The sequence below is a fragment of the Argentina silus genome, assembly GCF_951799395.1.
Source record: "Argentina silus genome assembly, chromosome: 18".
In the NCBI taxonomy this organism is placed as follows: Eukaryota; Metazoa; Chordata; class Actinopteri; order Argentiniformes; family Argentinidae; genus Argentina; species Argentina silus.
Genome location: NC_139672.1, coordinates 16712548 through 16739641, shown reverse-complemented (window position 1 = coordinate 16739641; position 27094 = coordinate 16712548). Strand labels below are relative to the sequence as shown.

General features: G+C 45.8%; 3 protein-coding genes across 4 annotated transcripts in view; all 3 read right to left on the bottom strand.

Moving 5' to 3' along the window:
* Window positions 1-44: 44 nt before the first annotated feature.
* On the bottom strand, window positions 45-3591 carry mrpl4 (mitochondrial ribosomal protein L4). Its single transcript, XM_083690277.1, has 8 exons — window positions 3410-3591; window positions 3199-3280; window positions 2818-3041; window positions 2371-2488; window positions 1756-1862; window positions 1038-1147; window positions 693-766; window positions 45-279 (listed from the first exon to the last, which is right to left on the bottom strand). The coding sequence occupies exons 1-8, from the start codon at window positions 3455-3457 to the stop codon at window positions 134-136; spliced, it is 909 nt and encodes a 302-aa protein (XP_083546403.1). The 5' UTR covers window positions 3458-3591; the 3' UTR covers window positions 45-133.
* A 314-nt stretch (window positions 3592-3905) lies between these two features.
* Window positions 3906-14382, bottom strand: LOC310818975 (uncharacterized protein). The gene is made up of 5 exons (XM_083690105.1): window positions 14253-14382; window positions 12343-12398; window positions 11853-11973; window positions 11404-11579; window positions 3906-10778 (listed from the first exon to the last, which is right to left on the bottom strand). The coding sequence occupies exons 2-5, from the start codon at window positions 12343-12345 to the stop codon at window positions 4638-4640; spliced, it is 6441 nt and encodes a 2146-aa protein (XP_083546231.1). The 5' UTR covers window positions 12346-12398; window positions 14253-14382; the 3' UTR covers window positions 3906-4637.
* Window positions 14383-15395: 1013 nt separating this feature from the next.
* The window catches only part of abcc10 (ATP-binding cassette, sub-family C (CFTR/MRP), member 10), a 19980-nt gene continuing 8281 nt past the window's right edge, over window positions 15396-27094 (bottom strand). For both annotated transcript variants that reach the window (XM_083690258.1, XM_083690259.1), the window contains exons 15-23: window positions 26524-26716; window positions 25601-25944; window positions 25165-25334; window positions 24621-24781; window positions 18658-18911; window positions 18259-18404; window positions 17675-17772; window positions 17421-17533; window positions 15396-17066 (exon numbers count right to left, since the gene is read on the bottom strand). In XM_083690258.1, the coding sequence (XP_083546384.1) occupies window positions 16931-17066; window positions 17421-17533; window positions 17675-17772; window positions 18259-18404; window positions 18658-18911; window positions 24621-24781; window positions 25165-25334; window positions 25601-25944; window positions 26524-26716 (1615 nt within the window). In that variant the 3' untranslated portion in view covers window positions 15396-16930. The remainder of the gene's footprint in view (window positions 17067-17420; window positions 17534-17674; window positions 17773-18258; window positions 18405-18657; window positions 18912-24620; window positions 24782-25164; window positions 25335-25600; window positions 25945-26523; window positions 26717-27094) is intronic.

Below are 27094 nucleotides of genomic sequence, written 5' to 3'. Positions count from 1 at the left end.
ATCACAAGTTTGCATTGATTTTTTTATGAACTGACAATTATTTATTCACTTTTTTTTTTATTGAACATATTAAAAGACATGATGACGAACATTTGGATCATTTAATTTACATTACATTGCTCAGAGAGAGCTCCTACGGAAAGTCAGTGTAGGGCAGTTTGAAGGGGTAGAGAGGTGTGAATCGCTGGTCATGCCAAAGTAGTTTGTCCTCCAGAAACTTCACAGCTTCCAAGGTAAGGACGAGGACCTCATGTTTCAGCATGCTGTGGACATTCAGACCTGTGGGAAGAGAAGACGGCAGTCAGCAAAGTTGACTGCCTCTTCTCTAGTAGTCCTACTAGAGACCCTGCGGGGTTAATAACGTATTGAACTGAGGAGATGGTTATGTATCAGGATGCACAACAATACCAAGGCTGTCTCAACAGGCTACAGTGGTCCTCTTTTCATTACTAAAAAAAACCCCCCCAGAAAAAACCCCCAAAACTATTCAGAGATGACCTCTATATAACTTGTTTGGTCGCCCTGGACTGTTGCTGCTGTTAAACAACTGTCGTCGTCATGACGATGACCGTGTCTAATAGCACAACCAGGTAACAGAAGGACTGGACAGAGTCAAAGGTAAGAAAAGCCACTTGTAGGCTTTTAAGATGCACAAGAACGATCAGCCAATGAAAGGTAAAGTGTCAGCTTACCAATAGCCGGGATGACGTTCACAGACTTCAGATTGGCTGTAGCCTGAAGGATGTTCTCTGGAAGCTCCTCCCCCCTGTAAAAACAGAAGACTCTCAGTAATGCAGCTCACTGTGGCTAAGAGGTCAGTGTGTTCAATGAGCTTCAGAGGGACAGCTCAATAAAAAGAGTTTGTCAGGAGATATCGTCCATTCGTTTCAATATTAAGCATACAACTAGATCTACACATAACCAATGTTATAGGACATTAACCTCAACATTAGATATGTTGTCATCTGATGAACTTTGATTGAGGAGTTGACTTTCCCTTTAAGATGTGTGACCGTTAGTGAATTGCTGGTACTTACACATCTACTATGAGGACCGACTCTCCCCGGTATCTCTGTCTGATGAGGTCCACCAGGTAGTTGGGGTCTGGAGTGGGCAAGGCCAGAGAGTCCACAACGTGGAGGTAGTCCTGGAACACAGAACAACATGGAACATTAACCCACAGAACTACAATCCATACATGGAAACATTAACCCACAGAACTACAACTAAACATTAACCCACAGAACTGCAATCCATACATGGAAACATTAACCCACAGAACTGCAATCCATACATGGAAACATTAACCCACAGAACTACAACTAAACATTAACCCACAGAACTACAATCCATACATAGAAACATGGACAACACAATATTTACCTATAAAGAAATACTCATATAGATGAAAAATCCAAAATGGAACATTATTAACTCAAAGAAAAACAACTATCCTTCACATGAAAAGTTAAAATGTTTGTAGTTGAATGCGGGAAATAGGTGAACAAATACACACTGTTATTCATTCACCTATTATTCATTCATTGGTGAATATGTATTTACAAACACAGTGTAGCAAACATAAATGAATTGTGTGACAGCTTTGGAGTGAATAAATTGATGCTTGTGTTTCAGTGGGACACCCTGCTCAAATGAAGGTTGAATAATAATTATTATTATTAAAAAGAATCACATGGATTATTTGACTGCATGGACCAACTGATGCTTGGATGTTGTCATAAAGGGTAACATTACCTGGGCCAGTTTGGAGCTGAGGGCGACCTTTAACCCCTGGACACGTATTTTCATGGGCAGCATGTAATAGTAACTGGTCGGCCCTCTGGGTCCATGAGAAACACCACCTGGTGAAAACAACACAACAAATCTATATTAAATAATTATCTGCTCGTCCGATATACAGTACCTTCATTATTGACTTTGGTTTGGTTTGGCTGCAAGATTGGATTGTTTTTCTGTGGTTTTTTAACTGATTTAATGCATGCTTGTTCATTTACCGTTATCATATTAATAAAAATGTAATAAACACGTAATAAATATGTAATAAGCATGTAATAAACATGTAATAAACACCATCTGTTTGAAACAGTTTTTATTCGGTTGTTTACTGCTGTATTGTGGCCTGGTTCAAGGCTCGCTGCACTGGCCCATATAACTTAAGTGTAGTACATCAAATACTCTCCACAGCAGGGGAGGCTGGTGGAGGTAGAAATCGGAGGAGGGGCTCATTGTAATGCATGGAATGGAATGAGGAACGGTACCATTCCATACATTACAATGCGCCCATCCTCCAATTTCTACCTCCACCAGCCTCCCCTGCTCCACGGTGTCATAGTGGCCTCAGCCCCTCACCTCCTCTCCACAGGGGGGACCTGATGCTGCCGTGTCTGGCTTTGCCACTGCCCTTCTGGTTCCAGGGCTTCTTGCCTCCGCCCCTGACCTCCGACCTCACCTTCGTATGGGCATGGCTCTGAGGGACACAAGGGACAACGTTTTCAGTCTCTTCTACAGCAGGCTAGTCTGGTCTCTACATGAACGCAGAGTGGTGCAGATTTAAGGGTGGGTGGATTATAAAGACATTAGCCAGTTAAAGATAGCTGAATATAAATAAGCACTGATCTTTGGGCACATATGTATTCACCCTTTACTAACGCATGTGTGTCCCATGAGATACAAATCTATTTTTCAAGAGAGCCCTTGCCAAGACAGTATCATCCTATACCTACTATTATTTACTGGGCAACAATGACGGAACAATATTACAGCTTTGAGACAGTTGATTGGGCAGTTGCCACTTACAATTCTCTGGTAACTCCTCTGCCACATTTCCACCTTGTGGAGGATGTCCACCCTGGGGGGGACTGAGAAGACGTCAGGGTGGAGGTCCACCAGACCCAGCGGTTCATACTCTAGCCTCTGCAGGGTCTCCACCCACGTCTGAATGGGACTCAGGTGGATGGGGACAGCGGCATCACACCTCCGCAACACTGGGAGACTGGAGTCTGATGTCGGAGGGGCCCTCTCTGGAAAGAAAGAGAAGATATTAGCTTATATGTTGTTGTTACCTGGCTGTAAAAGACAAAACAAGAGACGTCTTGAAGGCATCGATTAGGATCGTTACTTTCAGAATGTGCAACAGACAACAGACACACTAACACAGGCATTATGCAGATGTCTTACTTGTTCTTGAAGGGTCGATGAGATTGGAGGGGATGCGTAAATTGGGGGGTAGCGAACTCTCTCCATAAAACGATGAAGACAACTGAAACAGCCAATTATAAACACTTAAATACCAGAATCTCAACCATTTTGCTCTCCATCACCAACTAAAATCAATACACACTCATAACATGGGAACAGTGTTAACTAGCATTTGCCGACATGTACTCACCCTTTTTGAAATGCCTCTACCGCAAACTGTTACAGTGACGCGAAACATTTTTGGTAGACCAGTGTTAGACAGACACGTACGTGCAATTACTTCAAACCCCGGTCTTTTAAGACATCATGATCATAGAACAAACATTCAATTTCCATTCAGCTTCCAAACCTGAAAGGTCATGTGCGAATGTATTGTCGCAAACTGATGACGTTAGAGTTGCGTGAACCCAGGTGTGTGAGTAGAGCGTCATCTAGCGGCGCGGAGGTGACAGCAACACCCGCCCAGAAAAGCTGCTGCTCGGCCTCAGACATGAGGACAGCCTGAGACAGATCTGTTTCATACTGAGCTGAACTTCACTTTGGTACTATTGGATAAAAAGAAGGCTTTCCTAACTTAATTTCAAGTGCAAATATATGGGGACATTAATGACGAATGTAGATTAATATGCCTGTAGCATGATTTGTGAACCTCTACTGAGTCTTACACAAAGATGAATATATTGAAATTGCTTTTATTACAATAAAACGTAATTCATCATACATCAAATATAGATTAAAGTACAGTTCAAACAATACACCCAACAAACATACCAGTATGATGTTTCTATTAAAATAGTTTTTCAATAGTTATATTTCCATACATTACATTTAATATGAGAACGCTTGAAACATTTCACATTAATATACAGTAAATGTTCATTACAAATAACAATTCATTTACGTAAAACATACAAATAAGTGCAAGTGCTATGCTTGTGTAACAGAAGTTGTCCTACTGTAACATCATGTCCCAACAGAAGGCAGTAAATGTATAATAATCAGAACTTTTCACAAACCTGAAACTAAATCTGTAATTCAGTAATTGAGATTCAGATTTTTGTTTTGAATCAGCCTCCTATAACGTTGCTTTATTCTAAGTGCCCTTTTCCCCGATTTGCAGACGTCTGGCTTGAGAGTGAACCTAAATTACATTTGTTTGGAGAGCCTTCCCTGTATGTATGGAGCGTTGGCCATCTGAGGTATTTCTTCCATAATTTCCATAAAAAACATCCACAAACACAACAGAGAAACAGTTGACAGCAGCATAGAACAAATCTACAAGAAGTTGTTTAAACCACCAGAAAGTCCATTTCAATATTTCAATATATAATACTATTTCTTAATATAATAAGAATATTACATTTTATAATATTTAAAGATGTTTTCTCCACTATTTGAATAAGGTAATTGTCTGAATGCTATATAAGGTTAGCGAACCAATATGTGGACCCTTTATCGTCATCAGCTGGAACTTCAAGGTCTACATTTGTTGAGATGAAGTCTAGACTTCCGATCGTGTGAGATTTACGGTTTGACTTTCTCCTGTCTGGCGCTTCGCTCCGGCTTCTCACACCAGCTTCGCTATCTTTGAGTAATGCTCTGACATCGTACGCCGCTGAACCGTCAGCAGATTTGACGTTTGAATCAACTAAATTTGGCAATGACATTCCAAAATCAGACTTGGTGCTTCTCTTTTTTGATCTGCTTGGTCTTGGCGGATCTTTGTCTCCAGACGGGGATCGCCTGTGATGTCTGTACCCTTTTAGATCAGTTATGCTGAGATTCAAATCTGGCTGCGAAGCCACGACCGCTTGCTCATAATTCTTTGGAGGCGGGAGCTTGGGGACTGAGACTTTGAGACCAGAGTCTACGTCGAGGTCTGGTATTTTCGTTCGATCCTTATTGGAATTTCTCGTTTTGGGAATACGGAATTCTCCGGAGATATCATCCAGGTTTAGATCAGGCCCTTTGACATTGAGACTAGCTTTGGGCAGGTCAGCATCCACAACAGGATAACTGGATCGTCCTTTGACTTTTCTAGATTTCCTGTCTGTGAGTGGCAACTTCCCGTCTGTATCTATGTCTAAGCCCGGAATGTTCACATTTGGTCCTGTGATATCAGGTATGTGTTTACTATAGGATGGTACTTTGTATTTGGGAACGTCAATGTCTGGAACGTCAAGGTCTGGAGCATCGAGAGGTAGTCCAGGGCTTTCGATGTCAGCTTCGGGTAAGCCCAGTTTGACACCTGAGGGAACTTGAGGACCTGCAATATTTCCCTTTATGTCTGGTGTTTTGAGGTTCACGTTAGCTTTTGCTGGGGAGATTTGCATGTCCGTTGTTCTCAAAGCTGGACCAAAGTCAATATCTGACCCTGTCCTCGTTAGATCTGGACTTCCAAACTTAGGAAATTTAAAGGATGGCATTTTGAGTTTCCATGATGGTGACCCTATGTCCATATCTGGGGTGTCCACATCAACTTTAGGGCCGTTGAGGTCAACGCTGGGTAGCCCCATGTCAGGAGAATCAAACCCACCACTTATCCTTGGTCCGTTGAGGCCCATATCAGGCGCACTGATATCCACATCAGGCCCCTTTAGTGACCCAAATTTGGGCATTTTAGGCATTCTTACTTGACCAGATGGAGTTTTTATGTCCAAATCAGGGGTTTTGATCCCAGCTTTTGGCTTGTCTAACGTTGGTACTCTGAATCTACCAGAAGGCATGTTGATGTCAACATCTGGTTTATCAAGGTCTAGTTTGGGGCCTTTAAGATTAACATCAGGCATATTCAAATTTGGGGGACTAATACCCCCTTTAAACTTTGGAGCTGAGAGACCCAAGTCTGGAGTCTTCAAGTCTGGGGTTTCAAAATCTGGACCTTTAACATTGGGCCCAGAGAGGCCAAAATCTGGCATCTTAAAGCTTGGCATTTTGAATTTCCCTGATGGACTGTCAATATTAGCATCAGGGATGTTGAGGTCAGCTTTGGGACTTTTTAGTTTGGGAGCAGACAAGCTGAGGTCCGGCCTTTCTATATCTCCATCTATGTCCACATCTGGTCCTTTCATGCCAAATTTAGGCATTTTCAGTTTAGGCATTTTAAATGTGGTTTTGGGTGAACCAATGTTTACGTCTGGAGTGTCTATGTCTAATTTAGGGTCTTTGAGGCTCAGGTTTGGTAAATTAATGTCAGGGGCATCGATCCCACCTTTAATCTTTGGAGCCTTTAAACTCCAGTCTGGTGATTTCATGTCCAGATTCGGTCCCTTGGGCAAGGTGCCATCGAGACCAAATTTGGGCATTTTCAGCTTCCCAGAGGGTGCATCAACTTTAAAATCTGGAGAATTGATATCAACCTTTGGTGCCTTTAAAGTGGGTACTTTGATTTTACCAGAGGGCATATTGATGTCAAAATCCGGTGCACTGAGGTCTAGTTTGGGGCCTTTGAGGTCACCTTTAGGTAGTTTCAAATCAGGGGAGCTGAATTTGCCTGACGGGCCGCTGAGATCGAAGTCTGGCATTTTGAGACCAGTTTTAGGACCCTTGAGGTTAGCTGATGGTGTATTTATATCAATGTCTGGACTATTAAAATCTCCACCAAAGTCCACATCTGGTCCTTTCATGCCAAATTTAGGCATTTTCAGTTTAGGCATTTTAAATTTGGTTTTGGGTGAACCAATGTTTATGTCTGGAGTGTCTATGTCTAATTTCGGGTCTTTGAGGCTCAGGTTTGGTAAATTAATGTCAGGGGCATCGATCCCACCTTTAATTTTTGGAGCCTTTAAACTCCAGTCTGGTGATTTCATGTCCAGATTCGGTCCCTTGGGCAAGGTGCCATCGAGACCAAATTTGGGCAGCTTCCCAGAGGGTGCATCAACTTTAAAATCTGGAGAATTGATATCAACCTTTGGTGCCTTTAAAGTGGGTACTTTGATTTTACCAGAGGGCATATTGATGTCAAAATCTGGTGCACTGAGGTCCAGTTTGGGGCCTTTGAGGTCACCTTTAGGTAGTTTCAAATCTGGGGAGCTGAATTTGCCTGAAGGGCCGCTGAGATCGAAGTCTGGCATTTTGAGACCAGTTTTAGGACCCTTGAGGTTAGCTGATGGTGCATTTATATCAATGTCTGGACTATTAAAATCCCCACCAAAGTCCACATCTGGTCCTTTCATGCCAAATTTAGGCATTTTCAGTTTAGGCATTTTAAATTTGGTTTTGGGTGAACCAATGTTTATGTCTGGAGTGTCTATGTCTAATTTAGGGTCTTTGAGGCCCATGTTTGGTAAATTAATGTCAGGGGCATCGATCCCACCTTTAATCTTTGGAGCCTTTAAACTCCAGTCTGGTGATTTCATGTCCAGATTCGGTCCCTTGGGCAAGGTGCCTGAGAGACCAAATTTGGGCATTTTGAGCTTCCCAGAGGGTGCATCGACATCAAAATCTGGAGAATTGATCTTTGGTTTCTTCAAAGTTGGCATTTTGAGTTCACCAGAGGGCACATAGATGTCCAAATCAGGTTTGTCAAATTCTAGTTTTGTGCCTTTGAGATCAACATCTGGCATATTGAAATCTGGGGGATTGAATCCAGCTTTAAACTTAGGGGCTGAGAGGTCCAAGTCTGGGGCCTTTACATCAACATCAGGACCTTCAACTTTTGCTCCAGAGAAACCCAAATCTGGCATTTTAAAACGTGGCATTTTGAATTTTGATGATGGACTGCCGATATCAGCATCAGGCATATTCAAGTCTGCCTTGGGCCCTTTTAGGTCTAATGAGGGTGTGTCAATGTCAAGGTCTGGTGTTGTCATTCCCATGTTAAGTTTATGGGATGGCAAGCTCAGGTCTGGTCTTTCCAGGTCTCCATCTATGTCAACATTGGGCCCTTTTAGACTTGGGAATTCAAAATTAGGCATTTTGAGTTTGGGCATTTTGAATTTAGTTTTGGCTGAACCAATGTTCACATCTGGGGCGTTCACATCTAATTTAGGGCCTTTCAGGTCCATGTTTGGTAAATCAATGTCTGGGGCATCTAGTCCACCTTTTATCTTAGGAGCTTTGAGACTCCAGTCTGGTGATTTCATGTCTGCATTCATGTCTAGCTTTGGTGATTTCAATGTGCCAAATAGTTTGAATTTTGGCTTTTTCAGCTTAGCTGAAGGAACATTAACATCGAGACTAGGGACATTGACTTTACCAGAGGGCATATTGATGTCAACTTCTGGTTTACTGAGATTTAGTTTGGGGCCTTTGAGATCAAGGTCAGGCATATTCAAATTTGGGGGACTAATACCCCCTTTAAACTTTGGAGCTGAGAGGTCCAAGTCTGGAGTCTTCAAGTCTGGGGTTTCAAAATCTGGACCTTTAACTTCGGGTCCAGAGAGGCCAAAATCTGGCATCTTGAAGCTTGGCAATTTGAATTTCCCTGATGGACTGTCAATATCAGCATCAGGGATGTTGAGATCAGCTTTGGGACCTTTGAGTTTGGGAGCAGACAAGCTGAGGTCCGGCCTTTCTATATTCAAATCTGGGGCGTTGATTCCCCCTTTCAGTTTTGGAGCTGAGAGTTCCAAGTCTGGAGTCTTTAAATCGACATCTGGCCCTTTAATTTTTGGCCCAGATAAGCCAAAGTCTGGCATCTTGAAACTTGGCATCTTGAATTTCCCAGAGGGGCTACCTACATCAATATCAGGACCTTTGAGGTCAACAGAAGGTACATTTATGTCTACATCTGGGACTGCCAGTCCTGTTTTGATGTTTGGAGCTGACAAGCTGATGTCTGGCCCGTCTAGGTCTCCATCAGAGGAGCCAAATTTAGGCATCTTGAAATTTGGCAATTTGAATTTCCCAGAGGGGGCGTTAATGTCAATATCTGGAGTGTCGACATCTAACTTAGGGGCTTTTAGGTCGACTTTGGGTAAATTAAAGTCAGGTGAATCTATCCCTCCTTTAATCTTGGGGGCTTTGAGACTTAGCTTAGGTGTTTTTACATCAGCATCAATGTCCAGGTCTGGTCTTTTAGTGGTGCCTGAGAACCCGAATTTGGGCATTTTAAATTTACCAGAGGGGGCATCCACATCATAATCAGGCGCTTTGAGGCCAATTTGTGGTTTCTTTATTGATGGCATGTTAAATTTACCTGAAGGCATGTTGATGTCTGGAGCACTGAGATCTAGTTTAGAGCCTTTAATATCAGGCAGACTAACATCTGGGAGATTAACATTAGGCCCTGATAGGTCCAGGTCTGGTGGGTTTAACTCAGGGGTTTTAACTTTAGGTCCTGAGATTCCAAAGTCAGGCATGGTAATACTTGGCATTTTGAACTTCCCAGACGGAACCCCAATGTCTGCGTCTGGAATACCTAAGTCTACTTTGGGACCCTTGAGGTCTACTGAGGGCAAATCATTAGGAAGACTCAGATCAGGTGTGTCAATCGTAGGTGTTTTGAAATCCAGGTTTGGGATCTTCACACCTGCATCAACGTCTAAATCTGGCACTTTTAGCTTTTTGCCCGAGAGACGGACTTTGGGCAGGTCTACATAACCAGAAGGGCTGTCCACATTGAGGTCTTGGTTCATCATTTTCCTGGAGGAGCGTCCCCTGACTTTACCTGAGGGCATTTTCACATTGATATCTGGAGCTTTTAGGTCTAGGTTGGGCCCACTGAGGTCAACCCCTGGTGCTGTCATATCTGGTAGACGCACATCTGGTGCCGTCAAATTTGGTAGACTCACATCTGGTAGAGCTAGATCTGGTGTTTTAACCTCAGCGTTGGGCCCATTTATGTTGGGTCCAGATAGACCCAAGTCGGGTATCTTAAACCTGGGCATTTTGAATTTCTTTCCTGCCGTTCCTTCAATATCAACTTTTGGGACATTGATGTTTAAAGTCGGGGCTGTGATATCACCCTTAGGTGGACTGAGGCCTACATCCGGGACATTGATATCCAGGCCAGGGACTCTGAGGTCAGCTTTGGGCAAGGACACATCAGTGTCTGGAACATTGACGTCTCCATTGCCACCAAGACTGAAATTTGGTTTCTCAAAGTCTGGCATTTTCAAATTAGCAGACGGTGCGTTGATGTTTGGCAGTTTTACACCTCCTTTGATACCCAAATCTGGTCTCTCTGGCATCAACTTCGGTACCTCAATGTCTCCTGACCCTTTCAAACCGAGGCCAGGCAGCGAATGGTCAGGGTCAGATCCACCCACTAACGACCCATCCAGACCACGAGGTACAGACAGATTTGGTGCGCTAACATTAGCAGTGGGCAACGTTACGTCCGGCACATTCAACTTGGGAGCTGAAAACTTCACGTTAGGAGACGGAACATCTACTTTGGGTGTCTTAATGTCCACGTTCGGTAGATCCATGCTGACTTTGGGGGCTTTGACGTTAGCCTTGACGCTAGGCTTGGACCACTGGGGCTTGGCCTTGAATCTCAGGTCTCCGTTGAGGGAGCCCCCCGGCCCGGCTCCCGCAGGTTGTCCTGGGTCATCGTCCTTCATGAACTTCTTTATCTTGGTGTTGTAGAGTCTGTTGTAGGAATCCTTCAGCATCTGAAATGAAGGTGTAATTTTTTTTTTTCACACTTCATATCCAGTTGATCCGACCTATATATTTACATTTACATTTATGGCATTTAACAGACGCCTTTATCCACAGCGACTTACAACAAATAACATTTGTTTAAGTAAGTGAATCATCTGTCCATCAGTCGTCATAAGATAAAGTAATCAATGCTCCGACCAGGGGGCCATAGGCAGTCACAATGCTAAAAGAAGGAATTTTTTATTATTATTATTTATTTATTTTATTTTTTTAACAGGAGAGAAACTTGTACAGGGGGGTAGTGGGGGTGAAGAGGTCTTTGTAATAACACTATTACACTTTTACACTTATTACTGTAGTGACAACTTAGTTTTTACATGTTGTAAGTTAGTAATTTCTGTGTAAATGCTATCCAATAACAAGATAACTGAGTTTAACGGTTTTAGTTATTGCTCAACTGTAATAGGGACTATTTCATATAGAATGACCGTGTTTGATACCATTCCTCATTCCATTCCATGCATTTCAATGAGCCCGTCCTCCGATTTCTACCTCCACCAGCCTCCCCTGCTCTAGTCCTGTGTTATAACAATGTTACATTGACACCAACAACAATTGTACAACTACACTAACCTCCTCTGGTGCCTTGATGAGCCTGTCCAGATCATCCAGACTCTTGCTGGCCTTCATGTTGCTCTTCTTTAGAACTTGGATCTTGTCATCAAACGGCTCCATCAGCTTCAGTAGTTTCAACACCTCCGCTTTCGACAGCTGGTCGAAGTTGATTGTGGCGCCCACAATTTCATCTCCTGCATGACAAGACATTCCACGTGGGGAAAACTCTACCGTCAACGGGTGAAACGGCTCAGTAAGGTGACGGAAAATGTAAAATGTAAGACATCATACAGTAGTAAGTAAGACATCATACAGTAGTAAGTAAGACATCGTACAGTAGTAAGTAAGACATCATACAGTACTACTGCACAAGCAAAACAACTTTCAAAAGAGCCGCAGCTTAAAGATTCTTTACATTCTTCTCTCTCAGACCTCTCATGCTCTGCACCTATCCTATAGGGTCATACCTTTTTTCAGCCCCTGATTGGCTGAGGAGTCACTGTCGATGCCAGAGACGACCAATCGTCCCTCCTTTGATTCCTCCAGCATCAGCCCTTCAGAGAGGCTCCTCTTTCTACGGTGTCCAGACTAGAGGCAGACATGCAAGATGTGAAAAACAGGTCACAGGTGTGTGTGTGTGTGTGTGCGTGTGCGTGTGTGTTTGTGTAAGTGCGTGTATGTTTGTGTATGCACATGTAAAGTCAGGAAAGCCACTTGACATTCAAAGTTTGTACATGAACCACAAATAACACAACATTCAAATACAACACAACAGGGAACTTATTGACTGTCTATTGTACATGTCTCAATAATAACAACCCTTAAAAATAACCAGGCTATTGTTGTGTTGAATATTTGACAGTCGTCGCAGCTATAAACAGAATGGCGTTTGCGTACTGGTCTTTTATCATTTTAGAAGCATTATTGTTTTCACAGCTGATGAAGGATTTCACGTACCATGATCCTTTGATGCTGTCACTGCTACATACAATGGAAAGCTCTTCTGTTCAAACCTGAAGTGCGGAAAATACATGTAAATGCTTAGATAGGTAGGAAGTACAGCCTACAGTACTTACTGCAGGTTGTGTTTCACTGACTAGCTTTCACTTACACAGTAAAGTGGACAGAACAGTTTTAAAGGACTGTCAAATGCAATGGAAGTTTATTTCTCCAGCAATACAGCAGAGTGAAAATGTCATCCCTTTGACCAGAAAGATCACAACAGTCCTATCATGGCCACCTGATCATCCCCTGCTTTCAATTGGCTCATTTTCAATTTTACTGTTAAGCACCTTGTATTGCAATTTTGTATGAAAGGCGCTATATAAATAAAGCTTGATTGATTGATTCATCCCCTCTCCTTTCCCCTGCAACTCTTCCCCAGAGAACATGTTCTCAGTCAACGTACCTGGTAAAATAAGGGATAAGTAATAAATAAATAAATAACAGGTGAAACCTTTAAAAAGAGAAGCTGATGTATTGAGACTAAAGGGCTTGTTTACATATGCAAATTAAGCGATGCTTGACACCCAACCTGAAGTATTCAAGGTATGACCCTGGGACGCAGGATAGACCAGGAAACTAGTTTGGCCAGAACACCACCACAGGCAAGTGTTTTGTATTGTCGGGCGTTTCTTTTCACGAATATACCACCCAGTATTACCACACCCACCACCAATTCCTTTTATGTTCATCAGGGCATTGGCACACCTATTAAGGTTCATGAGGGTGTGACCGTTTGCAGTGTGCTCTTTCAAGTCTAGGAATTATAATCAGGTAATTATGTTTGTGCCCTGATGCACTGTGTGAAACTGAGCTGGCGATTATAGAGCTGCCGGTTATAGAGACTCAACAACTTGAGTGAATTACTGTTACGACATTACCTCCTCCTGAAACACCAATGGCATTATCATTATCGAATATATCAAAAAATATTTAAAAAAAATTGTTTTGATATGAATTAATTCGTTAGACTTAACTTAACTATTCTTCCTTGAGAGATTCAATACATTTTCCCTAATCATTTCAGACAACACATACTTTTGCTGCTTAGGGAATGAGGTTCCTTAGGAGCAGATATTCATTCAACGCAATTATACCAAACTATACCAAACAGGGCACCACAACGATAAATAAACAGTACAATTACAGGTGCATCGAGGTACGGTAACTGCCGAGGTACGGTAACTGCTATGTGCTTAGAAGTCAGCTGACAAACAAAGTTACTAACCATACTTCAGGGGAAATGACTTGTGTCAACACACAAACTGACAATTACCGTATGTTGGTTAAAGATGCTTAAACAGTGACTGACTGGGATGTGCCCCAACTTCTGAGGTTGTACTGTATGCTACTGCATGCTAGAGGTTGTACTGTATGCTACTGCATGTTCTGTACTGATCAGCCGAAGCTCACACTGCTGTGAGTAATAAACCTCACCTAAGCAGGCCTTGACAGAACTATTTTTGAACAATTTGAGAGGGGGTTTCTCTTCACAATGAATGGTTTCTCCTAGCATGTACATCTACAATGCAAAACGAACTTTTTTCAGGTATAAACATATATTAGAAAACCACTGACTGTAGAAATCACTGCCTTATATAATAAGGTGGAAACCAGCATTCCTCAGGCACAGAGCGTCCATGGGAATCTCACGCCACACAGAGACTACTACAGCGATGACATCATTATACACCTCCAGTACACAGTCCCTCAGCGGTACCAGCCTCTCTATGGTGAAGTGCAGTACTTCTACTACTACTACTACTACTACTACTACTACTACTACTACTACTACTACTACTACTACTTCAGTAACAATGTTAAATGCTGACAGACAACCAGCTCAAACTGTATCTGATTCTTACCGTAGGTTCCATTGGGCTGTTTTGACTGCTGTGGAGGTTCTTGTTGTTCCACCATCGAGGGTTCCGACTGCCAAGGTGAGAGAGTTTCAACACCTCCTTATCAGTCCATGCTGTTTGCTCTGTAGGGCTGCTCTGGGGACTGGGGACTGCCTGCCTGGAGCTGTCGTCAGAGAAGGCATAGCGTAGTCAGCCCCTAAAGCTGACAAACTGGTTACACCTCCAGCATCCCGCCTCAGCCATGCACGCACACACACACACACACACACACACACGTGCATGCGCACACACACACACATACAAATGAACACACACACATACAAATGAACACACACACACATACACACACACACACACACACACACGTGCATGCGCACACACACGCACACACAAATGAACACACACACACATACAAATGAACACACACACACACACGCGTGCATGCATGCACACACACATACGCACATGCACACGAGTGCATGCATGCACACACACACACACACACACACACACTCAGGTACACCAGTCACTCTCTTCCAAGGAACCTAAAGGACAACCGAAACTTGGCCTCTGAAGAGAGGAGGAGAAGCAGGCTAAAAACAGCCGGAAAATAAACACACACAAACAGAGCGCTCCCCTTACCAACACGCCACAACAGGCAGAAACAACAAGAAGAGGGAGAGGAACACCGGCACAAAAATGCAAACCTGTGCCAAAGCTTTGTCATGTCCTCAGGGAGGGGCACACATTCATTCATATGACTCACGCTCACCATAAAGCACCTGCTGGGTAGGGGTGGGTGTGGGTGTGTGTGTGTGTGGGTGGGTGGGTGTGTGTGTGTGTGTGTGTGTGTGTGTGTGTAGATAGGTACATAGAATGTTATTGTGTGGGATAAATCTGTGCTATGTACAGGCTAATCATGCAACCATACTTCAGAGGGTTGGGCGACTCCACCTATCAAGGAACATTTGATTATTGTGCTTAACTGATCAGAACGATTTTTGGCTGACGACAAAATAATGAAGGAGCTGAAATGTGTAAAACCAGTAGTGTCATTTTATATTCAACATTTTACACATATGTACATTACAGGGGAGGCTGGTGGAGGTAGAAATCTGGAGGAGGACAGGCTCATGGTAATGCATGAAATACAATGAGCCCGTCCTCCGATTTCTACCTCCACCAGCCTCCCCTGGTACATTAGAGGACTGATCACAAATATATGCAGCATGTCAAGACAACACTTCACCCTGAGACGTTCTCTCTCACAGTATTTACAACAAGGTGCGACAGGAGATTCTCAAATGACAAATACACAGTAGTTGCAGTTTACACAGGATGGCTTGAAATCCTCAGATATAACAGAGCTGGTCCACACTCAAAAAAGAGATTAAAAGTGTATTTTCAGTAGTATTTCTTTCATTCAGGGATACACTAAAAAGAAACCTTAAATCTCTTGGTTTTTTTGGTGCAGAGCAGCTTCATTATCCTGTTACCTTTTGGTCGACACACCTGTTCTGAGTGCAGTGGTCACACACACCTTCATTGAAAACCTCAGATGTAACAACATTGAAACGCACATCCAGAATGATTTCATAACTCACTCTTCGGATGGACGATACACATAAAAACACATTACAGGGACACAGAGAAACAGAGACCCTAGACGGCCTTTCTACTCAGAATGTGTGTGAAAAACTTAAGCTAAGCTAACAGTTTGTAAGTGTGTAAACGTGCATTTCGTGTGAGGGACGTCAACTGTAGTGCACTTTATACAAAGGTCTGGTTAACCCACACGAGGACCCCTGTACAAGACAGAGCTTCAGACACTTACAATGATTGACAGTTGAAAGATCATTCAAAGTAAATGATTGCTCAGAACTTTTCACTCAAAATTATACACCATTAAAGCAGTATTAAACATCCCTTTCACAAAACAATCCTGCCTCAGCCACGCACACACACATGAACGCATGCACACACACACACCAAAACACTTTCACAAAAAAATAATAATAATAATAATTACTGTACCTAAAATATATTCCTTCCATTCCATTATTCTATTGCAATTGCTGTGACATCAGTGTTTGTCATAGATATGCATACAGTTACCATGTCTTTCCAAAATAAAAAATGATACTTGGGTTAAAAAAATGTACCCAACTCCCTCCAGGTAGTAAAATAAAAACCCTATGAGTATTTCGGCCACCTTGACCCTGCTCTCTGCTGTAAAAGGTCAACGGTCAGTCACAGACCTAGGGTCAGATTGCCTAACCTCCTGTTCTAACCTTCCATTCTAAACTTGACCATTACAGGGAGGAAACATATCCCACCCTGCATCAGTGGCTGGGGGCTGGTCCTACAGCAGGGGAGGCTGGTGGAGGTAGAAATCGGAAGACGGTCCCATTGTAATGCATGGAATGGAATGAGGAATGGTACCAACATGCCATGCATTACAATGAGCCCATCCTCCGATTTCTACCACCACCAGCCTCCCCTGGGTTCTACATACTCCGTACGGAGCTACTAGCTAGCTGATTGGTCGACAGAGTCTGAACACCGTCACTGGGCTCCTATCAGGCTGACGGGACAAATTCCCATTGCCATTTCCCTCCAACATTCCTTATGCCATTCCCATCAGCATTCCCATTGAAATTCCCATTCCATTCTTCCTCCTCTCACTCCTCTCTCCCGCCAACCAGTTTGTAGAAGGCGGAGTCCTCTCTCTGGCAGAGAGCAGCGGGTGTGTCGAACTCCACCACCTTCCCAGCATGCATCACCAGAACCCTGTCAGAGTCCATGATGGTGTTGATCCTGGTGACAGAAGAAGAGAATCAGGACGTCACTGCTGGTAAAGTGTGTGGCATGCAGCATGTCAGTGTTACGCAGGTTTGTGTGTTGTGTTGTGTTGTGTTATGGTTGGTAGGTTATAAAGCAGGGGAGGCTGGTGGAGGTAGAAATCGGAGGCCGGGCTCATTGTAATGCACGGAATGGAATTGAATGGAATGGAATGAGGAATGCCATCAAACACAACACGTGCTTGACACCATTCCTCATTCCGTTCCTTGATTTACAATGGGCCCGTCCTCAGATTTCTACCTCCACCAGCCTCTCCCCTGTTATGAAGCCTGCGTTTGACGTTACGGAGTCTTCAGTGAACCGCCTGACCTGTGAGCGATGGTGAGGACAGTCTTGTGTTGGAACTTCTCCCTGATGGTCTGCTGAAGCAGCTTGTCAGTCTTCTGGTCGACGCTGGCCGTGGCCTCGTCTATACACAGGACCTACAGAGAGAGGACACGGGAAGATAGCTCCAGCATTTTGGGCCAATACCGGCCCGATACCGAGGCTCAGTATCAGAGCGGTGCATCTCTACATCTATCCGTGTTATCTGTTGGTGGCAGACGGTGCACGCTGGGTCTTACATTGGCGTCGGTCAGGAGGGCCCTGGCCAGGCACAGCAGCTGCCTCTGTCCCAGAGAGAGAGACCTGCCCCTCTCTCCCACCTCGGCTCCCAGACCACCTGGAACACGCAGACAAGAGAGACTTGAGGGAGTGGGAGTGGGAGACTGGAAATGAAAAATGTATGTATTTTTTTCTTGATTGTGTTTTTTTAACTGTTAGTAATTTAATATATGCCATTTAGCTGACGCTTTTATCCAAAGCGACTTACATTGCAGTGGGCGCATACATTTCAGTATATATGGTCCCAGCAGGAATCAAACCCACCACCTAAGCGTTGTTACCGCCATAGTAATTTTGTTTTGATGTATGGTTGTAAATGGTGTATATGCAGGGCTTCATGGTAAAATAGACCCTGTCTCAGTGTGACTCCCTACCTAAATAAAGGTCAAATAAATACAGAAATACAATTAAAATCAAGACTATGCCTTCTCTCAATGACCTCTTGAACCAACCCCGTCTCACTTCCTCTTCCCCTTCACTTGCTCGCTCTCTCTCTCTCTCTCTCTCCTTCTCTATTACATCCCTCCCTCCCTCCATCTCTCACCCATCCTGTTGACCACGTGGCTGAGGTGACACTCCTGCAGGACGTCCAGCAGCCGTGGGTCTGTGTGACGTCCCCGGGGATCCAGGTTCTCCCTGACCGTCCCGCTGAACAGGAACGGGTCCTGGGGGATGATGGCCAGCCTGGACCTGCAGGGGGCGACATAAACAGCATGTGGAAAGAGGACCTCTGAAAATGAACCATTTGACCATGTGGAGATACTGTCTTGTGTGCTGAGTGAATGTAGCCACATACAAAGGCTCCCAATTAGGAATATAATGATGATAATGTAAAATGTACATTTATTTAAGGATGTTCACTTGTTTGTGTACCGAGACCTCTTATAGCAATGTGACAACACTGTTTCATCCACATCATCATCATCACCCTCCTCTTCCTCACCTGAGCTGACCCAGCCCCACGGTGCTGATGTCCAGGCCGTCCAGTAGAACTTGTCCCTGGTTGAGCTCCACCATGCGGAACAGGGCCAGGAACAGGGTGGTCTTCCCCGAGCCCGTCCGGCCCACCACCCCCACCTTCTCCCCGGGTCGGACCACCAGCCTCACCCCGTCCAGGGCGTTGGGGAGCCCCTGTCTGTAGCACAGCACCGCCCCCCGGAACTCCACACCACCCTGCTCCGGCCAGGAGGGGGGCACCTGGGGGGGAGAGGAGGGATGGCAGGGGGGCAGAGGATGGGTCAATGGTTTATCAAATCCTGGAATACCATCCTAAATAAATAATAATAATAATAATTATATATTTAGATTTATTTTTCACTGAACCCTCTTAAATAACAAGCCCCTGACACCCTGAGTGTGTGACTACTGAAAGGGACCTAATACACACTGCATTTGGTTCAACAGGATCCCTCTAACTGTGTGTTGCCAGGTTGGGGTCCTGCTCTCACCTGTGGGTTGCCAGGTTGGGGCTGCTAATTATTTATTGCAGTTCTCCATATCATTCATGGCATTTCACAGTGAACTGTCGTCATAACGACCAGTCATAAATGATGGCACTGGTATGGTAAACAACTCAAGAACCTCTTAAACATACTGGATATCTAATCATTCTGCACCAACCTATTATTTTGTGGGACTCCAGCAAGCTAATGTTTTTAACATACATTTTTAACCATCAGCTACAGTAACATAAATATTTCTGGCAAATGTGAAGTTGTGCCTTTCCCAAGCTTTAACCATAGAGTGCAGTGGCGGGCCGTGTATTTTACACCTCGGCCTTCGGTGCCATCCTCCCGATATTAAGCCGCCTTTGAACAACCTCACCATGGCACCAGGGCTATAGGCTATTGTCATTCAACCACCCCGTATTCACAGTGACAGTAACCTTTATGGAATAAAGTGATTTAACACGAGGCTCAACACCTATGAGAGTTACAATACACTAATTGCAGAGACATGAATACATGGTGACTGAAACCATCGAGGATGGACCACCATTATGCAGTATGACAGGATGCTGCATCACATTCACTCATACCACCACCAAGCAAGCAAACACCCGTAAAACACAAATAACACAATCAGGATTCAACAGGCTTCTCCACAGACTCCAGCCAAGCTGCTGGGCCTAAACGCATATGCCACCACGCACACTCACAGGCACCGCCAGGCCACTGAATCTGAACATCATTCACACCAGCAGCAATGATCGAAAGCAAGCAATAATAATAATAATAATAATAATAATAATAAATACGCGGCGCCAGGATGAAGTGTGTCTGTCTATCGATCTCCTCCGCTCCATCAAACTTACCAAAGCTGCTCATCATTTGAAGACAAAGTCCGTCCTCCTTTCTTTCTTCATAAAGAGTTCAATGACACGGTTGTACAGAACATCGGTGCGTTTCAGTTCCAATAAAAGGTCCTTCTCGATTGCCATGGAGACCAGTGCTGCCTGTCGAGCTGCTCAGTCTTATTTCTTGAATACGTTTTAATGCTTTAGGGCTGAAAACGTCCGCTCGACAGAGGCAGTAGATACCGGGACTGTCACCGTCAAACGGGCCACAGTTGACGCAGGCTCCTCGGCGGCCAGGCCAGCTAGAAGGCCCCGGAGTGTCAAATAATACCCCCAACATGGCAAACTCCAAATCGGACTGGTTCAAGAATATGACAATCAACAACATCGCATCAATATAGCATTAATGAAAATATATATTAAATTATAAAAAATATAACTTTCTGATTCTGACAATCTCAAGACCAGCAGAGAAGGCCTTGTGGCCCTGACGGCCCGCCTCTAGAGTAGGGATAATATTAAAGGAAATATTTGGTGGTATACGTACTTTAAATCAACTTCATAAATCATAAATGTTTCAGGACTGAATGTATTATGCAATGAAATGGCAGTGGGCTGATCTAGTGTACTGAAATAATAAGAGACATAAAGTTATCTAGGAAATATGAAACTGTAGGATACTCTGTCCTGAGCGGTTAAAACCGGGTGTTCAGAGCAGCGCCAAAACTCAACTGAGACATTTCTAGTGCTCCAGGGTCAGGCGGATGACGTCATCACCACAACCGCCGAGGTGACATTTGACGTCATCTAAACGGCCCCTGCGCGGCTATTTAAGGGCCGCGCTGCTTCAATCCGGACAGTTTGATTTCGGAGCGACCACCGGACTACTTCCACTGATTCGTGACTGGAAGACGATCGCAGGAAACGATCTAAAAAAGTACTATCACAAGGTAAACGCTTGTCGACCTTAGCATACGTTGAGGCCGAACTTAGCTAGTTACCTTTGGAAATGTAGCACCGCGTGTGTGTGTGTGTGTGTACAGAGTAGAGAGCGGTGCGGGGCCGACATCAGCGTGGGTCTTGTGCGTAAATTACGTAGCAATTGAATTAGAGATTTGCGCATTATTAGTTTGACGTGACTAGTAACATTCTACGGGCTTGACCTGTAAAAGTTTACGGCCTTGAAGGCCCGCCTGTATTAATAGGATACTGCTTTTTGGCACATTGCACCTGTTGTCATGACAACTGATGCTTCAATCACGATGTCGCATCAGTCACTTTTGAAGCATTCATTCAGTCATCCGTGAACTCATCGGGGGACAGCAAGTAATTTAACGTTCTCTTCCTGGTTTTTCATATTGTAGCCATGGATCGAAAGAATCGGAGGAAGCAGGAGAAGGCCTCTGTGGCCATGGCAGCCACCCAGGACAAGGCCCAGGCCCAGAGGCCCACCAGCAGCAGGGCAGAAAGGCCAGTCCCCCAGGACAAGAACCAGGCCCAGAGGCCCACCAGCAGCAGGGCAGAAAGGCCAGTCCCCCAGGACAAGAACCAGGCCCAGAGGCCCAGCAGCAGCAGGGCAGAAAGGCCAGTCCCCCAGGACAAGAACCAGGCCCAGAGGCCCAGCAGCAGCAGGGCAGAAAGGCCAGCCACCCAGGCCAAGAACCAGGCCCAGAGGCCCAGCAGCAGCAGGGCAGAAAGGCCAGCCACCCAGGCCAAGAGGGCAGCCCCCCTGGGTGTCCAGGCTGCACCTATGGAGGCTAAAGTCAAGGCAGCCCCCATGGATAAGAAGGCAGCCCCCCTGGCTGTGAAAGCTGCCCCCCATGGAGAGAAGGCAGCCCTTCAGGATGAGCAGGCAGCCCCCCAGGAGGTCAAAGCTGCCCCCCTGGATGTAAAGACAGCCCTGCAGGGAGAGGGAGAGGAAGAGGAAGAGCCAGCCAAGAAGTCCCGTATGGCTCGGTTGAATGAGCGCCTAGAGCAGCTGTGGGCAGCTGAGAAGGAGACGTGGAGGGCCCTGCTGCAGGCCAAGGACGCCGAGCTGGAGACAGAGAAGGCCAGGAGCGCCCGCCTGACAACAGAGCTGGAGAAAGAGAGGGAGGAGGTGAAGGAGGGACGACGGAGGGAGGGAGGCCTCCACAAAAAGCTCAATAAGATGGAGCAGGAGAGGAGGAGCCTCCACCATGACAACTACGAGCTTGAGATGGAGAGGCGTCAGGCCCTCGCCGCCCAGAGGAAGACGGAGGGGAGGCTGACGGAGGTCAGGGTGACCCTCCTGGAGACAGTGAGTCTCAACAGGGGGGCAGAGGAAAGGATCAGCGCCGCCCTGGTGGACAAGGCGGCAGCCGAGGAGGCTCTGGCCCTCGCCAGAGCTACCCTCCAGGAGGCAGAGAACAGCAGGAAAGAGGCCAAAGAGGTGTTCCAGGAGGCCAGAGACCAGTGGGAGAAGGAAAGAGCCTCCCTCACAAACTCCCACCTGCTGGCCCTAGCAGGCCAGGCCCAGGCAGGGAGCGACCTCACCCTGGCCATGGCGAAGCTGCTCGAGGTGACCAGAGAGAAGAGGACAGAGACGGCTAAGAGAAACGGTCTCATGGACCGTCTCTTCCAGCATGTTCTCACAGCCAGGGGGCAGGCCAGGCAGGAGGTGGCCCAGGCTGGGTTCCAGGAACAGGCTCGCCAGTGGGAGAAGGACAGAGCCTCCCTCACAGCCTCCCGCCTGCAGGCCCAAGCAGGCCAGGCCCAGGCTAGGGCTCGCCTGCTGCAGGCGGAGCAGCTGAGCGCTGATGCTGAGGGGAGGAGCAGGGCGGAGGTCGACTCCCTGAAGAGGGACCTGCTCGTCCTGCACCATCGGCAGTGGCTCGCTGATAACAAGCTGCAGCAGCTGCAGTTCCAGTGGAAGGAGGAGGTGGACGACCTCAAGTGGCAGGTGGAGGTCATGAAGAAAGACTCAGAGCAAAAAGAAGAGAAGAAGAAGTCAAAATTCTTCAAACATTACACTCTGAAAAAAAGGGTCTAACTGACACTGAGACACACACACACACACACTCACAAACATCTGGACGTACTGTACACACACACATACACACCACAACCCTTCCCAAACACATCACACCCCCAACATCTGCACACACTGTAAACCCCCCCCCCCCCCACACACACACACACACACACACATTACAGTATTGCTTTAATAAAAGCATGATAAAAAAAAAAAAATTTGACTTGGTGATTTCATTACAAATTTTAGTAATAGTTATTGTACCTCTGCAACAGTATCATCTGACTAAGAGATAATCTAAGCCAGACTGTCCGAGCCTGGGACCTCATGGTCTGCAGAGAGAGCCAACAGTCTGGCTGAGGGTCTGAAACTACAGTTGAGTCTCTTTCTAAATTCAGACCAGGCTACATGTCCCCTGCGGAGGGGAAACGAGAGTGTCTGCAAATATCTTTGGTTTTCGGAACTGGAACCTTTCTGTTTTCGGGGGGGTTGGTCTTGGGCCGTGGTGCAATACCCAGAAGACGCGCCTGCCGACCTCATTTTGCCCTGTTTCATGTTTTATGTCATGGATTATAATCGCAACCTGGCCCTACATTTATTGTTGTCATGTCACAGTGAGTAGAATTGCATGAAATGCGTTTTGAAATGTATTTCTTTTTGTGGGGGAGGACACCCAGACACCCTTAAAAAAAACAGCTTCCCCCGAACTTCACGGCCTTCACTCTGGATCTGAATCACTCCCCTCAGGCTCTACATTCAGAGGAAACACGTGTTCATTCCCTGTGCAATGAACCTGCTTTATTTGCTTTATATCACTGATGTCCTCCATGATTGTTTAACTGAAACTTTAACTGAAAGTGAACTGAACTAAACTGTGGGTTGCCATGTTGGGGCTCTGTGGTAGAGCCCTGCGCGGGACTGTTTTCTTCATCCCGCTCCCGCTGAATTTCTGACCATTACCGCCCGCGACCGCAGGAGAAAACACGTAATTTTATAGGCTATTAATAAAGAGATTCATGGGGTTGTTTGTTTCGTTTCCCTGGCCTGCATGTATTTTGACGCGGTTAGGGAAAGCGCTTCTATTTCGTCAAAGCCCGACGTGAAATGTGAGCAGCGCTTCCGAAGCTAGGCTATAGTGTTTGCCTGATGATATCTTAGTTGTCCTATACAAATCTATCTGATTTAATGTTAACATGATAATTGTGGAGCTTGATGGATAATTTACAAAGTTCATAGGCTACCTGACCGAAAGTTAGATGCAAATCCTTCATTGTCATCATCGCAGCTGCTTTCCGCTAGCCTTGCCTACATCCCGATCCCGCAGTGGTGTTTTTAGCCGCCCGTTCCCGCCCGCAGCAAAGTTCAAACCGCCCGCTCCCGCGAGATTTGCGTTGGGTCCCGCGGGACCCGGCGGGACCCAATCCCAATGCAGCCCTCTACTCTGTGGGCAGTACTAACATGTGGGTTGCCAGATTGAGGCTCTGTGGGCAGTACTAACATGTGGGTTGCCAGATTGAGGCTCTGTGGGCAGTACTAAACTGTGGGTTGCCAGATTGAGGCTCTGTGGGCAGTACTAACCTGTGGGTTGCCAGATTGTGGCTCTGTGGGCAGTACTAACCTGTGGGTTGCCAGATTGTGGCTCTGTGGGCAGCGTGGTGCAGTACTCTTCTGTGCGCTCCACGCTGACCAGCTGCATCTCCGTCTGTGTGAAGCTGAAGATGAGGCCTGACAGCAGGCCGGTGATGGAGAGGGCGTAGGACAGGGACAGACCCACCAGGCCTAGCAGGGAGGACAACACTGACATTAGAAATGCATAGTGACAGTTAATGAGCAATGTTATTGTAGTTAACTTTAAATCACCAACTGCCAAAGAGTTCTGGAACACTCACCACCCAGAGCGCCAAGTGTTCTATGTGGTGTTTACCTAGCAACAACACTCTGATTGGCTACAAAATGAAGCAGCATAATTACTTCCAACATAACTGCTTCTGAAAAATACAAATTACTCAAGTTTGAAATAAAATAAAAATGGAAAACTCAACTGAAGCTAGAATCTCTGAGGCTAAAAACTAAACAGCACAACATAAAACAGCACACCATTCTCTCCACTCTGTCTGTGATATGGACCTGTGGTGTGTGTGTGGTCACATGACCAGGCCCACCTGGGTCGATGGACTTGTACTGGTGTTGAACCACGGCGATCACGGCGATGCCCGTCACCACGGCGACACCAATCATCTGCAGGCGTATGTCCAGCCACTGCCTGGCGGCGTTGCTAAGGAACAGGCAGCGTTGGTTCTGTTCCAGACGCCTCTCGTTCTCCTCCTCGAACCTGGAGTCACACACACACGCACACGCACATACATACATACATACATACACGCATCATTCTAACTAAGATTCAGAACATCCATACTCATTCTGACTAAGATTCAGAACGTCCATACTCATTCTAACTAAGATTCAGAACATCCATACTCATTCTAACTAAGATTCAGAACATCCATACTCATTCTAACTAAGATTCAGAACGTCCATACTCATTCTGACTAAGATTCAGAACATCAATACTTCTCGTTCTATCTCTCCGCTTCCCACCTGGTGGCGCTCTGACTGGCCCGTATGGTGCCCAGGCCGGCCAGCGTCTCAGAGAAGTGAGAGTAGACGGGAGAGAGGGTCACGCTGCACAGCCTCTTCAGATCTCTGGACGTGTGTCTGTAGAACCTCTGGGTGCGGTGGTAGAGCAGGGCCAGGGGCAGCACGGGCACTAGGACCCAGGGGAGGCCGTAGGCCATCACCACCAGCATGCCCAGCAGGCCGAAGATGTTGGCCAGCAAGATGTTCAACACGAAGGGGAGGGTGTCGTCCACGGCGTACAGGTCGGAGGAGAAGCGGTTGAGGACGCGGCCCATGGGCGTGGTGTCGAAGAACGATACGGTGGCCTGGAGGGAGGGAGAGAAAGAGTGAGAAAAAGGGAGGGAGAGAAAGAGTGAGAGAGAGAATGAGAGTGAAAGAGAGAGAGGGAGAGAGAAAGAGAGAGAGAAAGAATGAAAGTGAGAGAGAGGGAGAGAGAAAGAGAGAGAGGGGAGAGAATGAGAGAGGGAGAGAGAATGAGAGAGAAAGCGTGAGAGAGAGGGGAGAGAATGAGAGAGGGAGGATAAAGAGAAAAGGAAGAAAACGAGTGGAAAATCCGCTGCTATTGTTTTTGTGTTCTGCCAATTCAATATTCAAAACCATGACTAAACAAAAATGCACAGGATCCAAAATCTGTTAGCCTACACCATGTTATAACAAACACTTCAGACAAGACCATACGGCCACTTAAGAACCCCCACACACACACACACACACACACACACACACACAAAGACGCGCACACACACACACACACACACAGACGCACACACACACACCAGACGCACACACACACACACACACACACACACACACACACACAGACACACAGACGCACACACAGATGCACACACACACACACACGCAGACAGAAGCACACACACAACCTTGAGGACTCTGTCCAGCAGTCTGTTGTGGATGACAGTGGCAGCACAGATGGCCCCGTAGGCGAATAGGAAGGCTCGGGCTGCTGTGAACACCGTGTTGGCCCCGGCGATAGAACCGTACACCGTCAGATAGAACTTCACCTCAGAACTCACGTTGGCCACCGGAGCAGTTGCCATGGCAGCGAGAGGGGACCTGGAAAAACAGATAATGAAGAAACTGAGAGAAAAAAATAATTTGTTTTGGTTATGACTCTCTCTTTTTGAGAACAGACTCGATTGACACCTCTATGAAAGTGTCACGTAATCCTGTTACATAATCTCAAAGCTATTTTGGACGAGGCTCAGGATACAAACGAATCATTCCAGGACAACTCAGGATTTTGTGGAATCAATCATAAGTGGATTATACATAGGAAATCTCACCGCAATTGTAAAATAATTGAATTCTCAGCCTCTGTATCAGTCAGGATGCTTTTAAATCCCTGTGGGGGAGTGTACAAGTACACGTGTCAGAGAATCTGATCAAGAAAATGGGGCCTTGTATCCGTCCTGGTGTTCTACGGTCCTGTAT